This window comes from Engraulis encrasicolus, chromosome 22 (genome assembly GCF_034702125.1).
Source record: "Engraulis encrasicolus isolate BLACKSEA-1 chromosome 22, IST_EnEncr_1.0, whole genome shotgun sequence".
NCBI classification, from domain to species: Eukaryota; Metazoa; Chordata; class Actinopteri; order Clupeiformes; family Engraulidae; genus Engraulis; species Engraulis encrasicolus.
Window position 1 is genome coordinate 34,295,333 of NC_085878.1, and position 6,412 is coordinate 34,301,744.

Here is a 6,412-nt window from a genome sequence, read left to right on the forward strand (position 1 = left end):
GTGTGCGTGTGTGCATGCTGCGTTTGTGTAGTATTTAAAACAAAAAAAAACATTACAAATACATTTGTGTGTGTGTGTGTGTGTGTGTGTGTGTGTGTGTGTGTGTGTGCTTGTGAGTGTGCGTGTGTTTGAGTGTGTGTGTGTGTGTGTGTGTGTGTGTGTGTGTGTGTGTGTGTGTGTGTGTGTGTGTGTGTGTGTGTGTGTGTGTGTGTGTGTGTGTGTGTGTGTGTGTGTGTGTGTGTGTGTATGTGTGTGTGTCTAGGATATGACACTCACAGCACTCTATGGGGATGGAGGCTGCTTGCAGGGACAACACTTTCCCATTGGGCTGCGGGATGTGAACTCGGAACACCACCCGCACCCGCGTGTTCTTCCGTCCGATGTCTGTCTCGCCTTTCCTCAGTTCGATGTCCGAGTTCCTCAGTTTCAGGATCCCCGCACAGTCAATACTAAACACACAGACACACAAGTGGAACAGTTCAGTAAACAAACTGGTACACAAGTGGAACAGTTCAGTAAACACACAGACACACAAGTGGAACAGTTCAGCAAACACACAGACACACAAGTGGAACAGTTCAGTAAACAAACTGGTACACAAGTGGAACAGTTCAGTAAACACACAGACACACAAGTGGAACAGTTCAGCAAACACACAGACACACAAGTGTTAAATGTTCAGTATTATTCATTACTTCATCACTTGATGGGTATTGGACCATCACTGTTACTTGTCCAGTCTTGCACTTTGATGTCAGTCTGTAAATGTCAGTTCCGTATATGTCTATGTCCTTTCATGGTATAAGAGAGAAAACGTAATTTCAATTTCCTTGTATGACCTGCGCATATGAAGAAACTGACAATAAAAGCTGACTTGACTTGATTTGACTTGGTCAGACGATGTGAAGAGCTCACAAGCAGAATATGAACAGATCCTGGACAACTGGGGGACAACTACCTTGTAAGTGGCTTAAACCAGTGTTTCCCATCCTTGTATGCCCTGCGTACCCCCTAAGCTATTTTGTCCTATGATAAGTACCCCTCTCACTCATGCTCTATATGCCAATGTGACTATAGGCCTACTCCATATATTTGTTATTATTACATTTTTCCGCGTGCCCCCTGAGGTACACGTACCCCTGGTTGGGAAACACTGCCTTAAACCATTTAAATTAGCTCCATAAATATGTCAGTCAGTACAAGTGCTGCTTCTTTTGTCTTTTATGGGGGTAACTGGGTCTTGATTTAGTTGTAACAAACCCCCTTGTACCAGTTCATAATGCTTACTTTTGGGGGGGTGCATTTCTGGAAAGCATAGTTGTTAGCAGTTAGCAACTTCGGTAGTTGCCAATGGGAAATTGCATTGCAACCAACAAAGTAGTTAACATAGTTTGCCATTACGCTTTTGAGAAATGCACCCCTGGTATTCTTGTGTTTTGAGTAACTGGGTCTTGACTGAGAAGTAGTAAGGAGTAAGCCTCCCTATAATCTGGACTATTACTAAATAGGCTTCATGATTGAGCAGGTCAGATACAAATGAGAAACTGTCAGAGCGTAAAAAGAAATATGTTATACTGTCACTTAGGACAATTGAACCTGAGCCCGTAAACTAGCGTAGTAGGAAGCAGGTTATATTGGGTGTTTCAAAAGCAGTGAACAAGCACATTTTGCACCACAAAAAATTCATTTAACAGATGTACCGCGTGGGGAAAATGGTAAAGGTCAGTACTAATGCCTTGCAGAAAAGACCTGCCTTTTTTTCCTATTAAAAACTACATCTGTTACTGGTTAGCGTTTCCAACCTACAAAAAACTCCCTCCAAAGATATTGGAAGACATTACAATTCCCTGTAACCATAAATCTGACTCTTTCTTAAAAGCTTGTGCAAAGAAAGAAAGGAAGCACGTGTGCACAGTGGCATGGAGTCAGAGAGGAGGGTTGGAGTGGAGTGAGTAATGCCGAGGCAAAACGCTTATGACAAGCAGGGCCACTGACAGCTTTCAGTGGGCCCAGGACAGTCATCTGAAAGGGCCCCCTACTCAATACATACAAGTACAATGTAATGGGAACCCGATTCTGGGCCCTCTATCTCCCAGGGCCCGGGACAACATACCCCTTTGTTCCCCACCCCTGTCGGCGGTCCTGATGAAAAGTACCTGGCAGACATGTTGTTTTCGGGCAGGAGAGGTATTTCTGGCCCCCTACCCAATACATACAAGTACAATGTAATGGGCCCCCCTATCTCCCAGGGCCTAAGACAACAAACCCCTTTGTCCCCCTCCCCTGTCGGCGGGCCTGATGAGTACAAGTACCTGGCAGACATGTTGTTTTCGGGCAGGAGAGGTATTTCGAGAACCTTGGTGCTGGAGATGATGATTTCCTGGCTGGCCGTGGCCACCGTTTTGCCCGTGATGCGGTGCACCTGGTAGAAGGCGTGCGGCCTCAGGTAACGGTCGTCCGCCGTCCCGATGAACATCTGCAGGTTCACGGGCTTCTCACTGTAGCCCAGGAGCTGCAGAGTGGGGAGGATGGACAGAGAGATGGAGAGGGAGATGGTGGAGAGAGAGTGAGGGAGGGATGGAGGGAGAGATGGAGAGAGACAGAGAGAGAGAGAGAAAGAGGGGACAGGAGAAAGTGAGATGGAAAGATGGAGGAGGGAGAGATGGAGGGAGATGGGGAGAGAGAGAGGGGGCAAGACAGAAAATGTGAAAAATTGAAGATGAAAACACACGTAGGGAAAACATAATACACAGAGCCAGAGCCATATGAAGCACATATGTGTCTATCTGTACATTTCCATTGCATTAGACTTTTTTTTATTTATTTTTTCCCTTCTCCATTTTAAGTCTGGAAGTCAAGACCAGTGAGTGGCTGATGTATAAAACACCAAATATTTCTGGCAGGGCTGGACGGAGAGTAATCTGGCCAACTGGCCTCTGTTTCCTCAGGCCAGGCCTCCCGATGTTCCCCACGCTAATATCGCTATCATATTTTCCCTCGCGTGTTCCTTCCCTTCAGTAGAGGGATCCTGCTGTATGTATGTAATTACCCTTCCCCTAAAGCGCGTCTGTCTGTGGACTGGGCCGTAATCTCGGAGACTACTCGGACATTAGCCCGCTCTTTCCGAAGCAAATGCAAAACCACTCGCAGCTAGCTACCACATGGACGCTGTCAAAGGGGGAAAAGGCATGATTTTAAACAGGAGCGATAGAAACAGTAAGCCAAAGGTAAAGAGAAAACTTACAAGAAGTAGGAGGAGAAAGAAAGCACATGAAGTATATAAAAGAGGGAGTGTGACATTTTATAACTGGGTGGGAGACGTGACGCCTTGTTTTTTCGTAACATTGGTTAAAAACCTACAAAACTGCTATTTTTCCTTTGAAAAACAAATGTCAATGAAAGAAGATGTGGTACATTATGTTTCATATTAGTCTTGGATAAGAAGAAACATTTTTGTTATAGAAAGATTTATGTTAAGGTTTATATGTCAAATATCCTGCTGTGTAGAGTAGAGTAGAGTAGAGTAGAGTATCGTTTATTGATCCCAGAGGGAAATTAAGGTGCCAAGTAGCATACACACATAAATAAAGACATTACCCACAAGACATAATACACATATTTACACATAAAATAATCATATATAGCTTACTGTTGCATACATTTTGCCAAGGCATCTCTCTCTAACACACACACACACACACACACACACACACACACACACACACACACACACACACACACACACACACACACACACACACACACACACACACAAACACACACACCAAATATAAAGTGTAAAAGTGTAAAAGTCCACAGTGTTAACATGTGCCTTAGCCAAGTGGCACATAGAAGCCAAGACAAAGTGTTCATAAAGTGTCCAGGAGTGTCCATAGTCTCTCTGCCTAGTACAATGTCCATAGTATTCCTTGGAAAAAGGATGGGGGGGGTCGCCCCCTGTGTCACTACACACACACTCTCTCTCTCACACACACACACACACACACACACACACACACACACACACACACACACACACACACACACACCACACACACACACACACACACACACACACACACACACACACACACCAAAAAATAAAGTGTACATAGTGTCACCTGTGCTGGGTGGCCAAGACAAAGTTACCATCAAAGTGTCCAGGAGTATCAGTAGTCCAAGGGGTTACACACGTCAACTGTGTCTCTCCACACACACACACACACACACACACACACACACACACACACACACACACACACACACACACAAACAGCTGTGCATTCCAATGAAAGAGGAGTCATAGGGTAAGAGTCCAGGTAGATAAAGTGTGCAGGAGAGGGATCTGTTATGCAGTCCAGTCCCCTATGACGATCTCTCTTTGTGTGTCCTTCTGTGCAATGTTGAATAGCTGGATGGCCCTGGGTACAAAGGACTTTCGCAGCCTGTCTGTCTTGCAGGAGATGGCGCGCAGTCTGTGGCTGAACAGGCTTCTCTGGTTGTCGAAGACTGGGTACAGGGGGTGCTTGTAGTTGTCCAGGATAGAGTCTAATCTGCTAAGTGTCCTCTTGTCAGCTGTGGTTGTGAGGGCGTCCAGTTCTGTGCCGACAACAGATCCTGCTTTCCTCACCAGCCTGTCAAGCCGTCCAGCATCTCTCTTCCTAATGCTGTCACCCCACCATGCCACAGAATAGGAGAGCACACTGGCCATGGCAGACAGGGTAGAACATCTGCAGGAGTCTGTTGCACACATTGAAGGATCTCAGCTTTCTCAGAAAGTAGAGTCTGCTCTGTCCTTTCTTGTACAGTGCGTGTGAGTTAGCAGACCAGTCCAGTTTAGAGTCCAGGTGAACACCCAGGTACTTGTATGTGGAGACTGTCTCCACAGTCTCCCCCTCAATGGAGACAGGCACCAGGGGTGGGGTGGTTCGCCTGAAGTCGATCACCATTTCTTTGGTTTTGGTGGTGTTCAGCCGCAGCTGGTTGGTTCTGCACCATTTCACAAAGTTCTCCACCAGACCCCTGTACTCCCCTCCTCCTACTCCTGCCCATCTTTGATACATCCAACAATGGCTGTGTCATCCGAGAACTTTTGCATGTGGCAGGTCTTCGTGTTGTAGTTGAAGTCAGTGGTGTACAGGGTGAACAGCACGGGGGAAAGCACCGTTCCTTGTGGAGCTCCAGTGCTGCTGATTACAGTCTCTGATGTGAGGTCGCCTAGTCTGACAAACTGGGGCCTTCTTGTGAGGTAGTCTGTGATCCAGTTCACCAGCCCCGTCTCCACTCCCATCTGCAGTAGTTTGTTTCTCAACAGGAGTGGCTGTATTGTGTTGAAGGCGCTGGAGAAATCAAAGAACATGATTCTAACAGCACTGCTTCCTTTGTCCAGGTGAGAATGCACTCTGTGCAGCAGATACAGAATAGCATCCTCAACTCCCACCTTCTCCTGGTAGGCAAATTGTAGTGGGTCTAGGGCGTGGTGAACTTGGGGTTTCAGTATATTGAGCAGCAGTGCACGCTCGAATGTCTTCATTATATGTGATGTGAGGGCTACCGGTCTGTAATCATTCAGTTCTTTGGGGTGTGGCTTTTTGGGGACAGGTATGAGGCATGAGGTTTTCCACTGTGTGGGCACCTTACCCGCTTGCAGACTCTTATTGAAAATGTGTTGCAGTGGCTCAGCTAGCTCTTCTGCACAGATGTGACTGTGTGACTGTAACATTAATGAAACCTGGAATATAATATATATATAAATTAACCAACAACATTTTGAATAATGTATGAAGCATTTGGCATGATAGCATAAATATTAACTTTGTATTAAGATATGTGAATGTGAAAAAAACTCAAGACAGTAATATTAACTACAAGTTCAATTTCGTAACACAAATTGCGTCCTGTGGGGTGACATGTATGTCAATGTTTGTGAATGGGCAGCTGCAAGGCCAACTACAAGGGTCTTAAAGACTGGCTCCTAACCAGTCAGTACCTCAGTTATTGGAGAGTGCTGTGGAAGTTTAAGGTGACTCTTAACCTCTTAATATGTCTTCATATTGCAAGCTTTTTGTCACGCAATGCTTAGGTTCATTTTATGGTGTCCTGTGGTGTGATTGCTCTTATAGGAGGAAAAAAGTTTTTTTATAAATGAAAACACATATTAAGATTAAACACAATATCATTATCAAGTTAGCATGAGCTCAGATGTCAGTCATGTATACAAAAGGATTAAAATGGCCAAAATGCAGTGAATTCCCTGTGGTGTGAAATAAGGTGAAATTCCACAGACCACTAAGTGCTTTATTTGTTTCTATTTTTTTCCAATTTTTATCCATCATTTTTTTCAGGAATTTGAAAAACTTTTTTTTTTTTTTCTTTACGCCCTTAAACGTCAACCACCCAACTACCAAAGAAC

The 6,412-nt window shown here is 45.0% G+C and overlaps 1 protein-coding gene across 2 annotated transcripts in view; it reads right to left on the reverse strand.

Moving 5' to 3' along the window:
- Nucleotides 1–6,412, reverse strand: part of nfatc3a (nuclear factor of activated T cells 3a) — a 126,392-nt gene that overhangs the window by 57,682 nt on the left and 62,298 nt on the right. For both annotated transcript variants that reach the window (XM_063188021.1, XM_063188022.1), the window contains exons 4-5: nucleotides 2,313–2,512; nucleotides 277–449 (exon numbers count right to left, since the gene is read on the reverse strand). In XM_063188021.1, coding sequence (XP_063044091.1) covers nucleotides 277–449; nucleotides 2,313–2,512 — 373 coding nt within the window. The remainder of the gene's footprint in view (nucleotides 1–276; nucleotides 450–2,312; nucleotides 2,513–6,412) is intronic.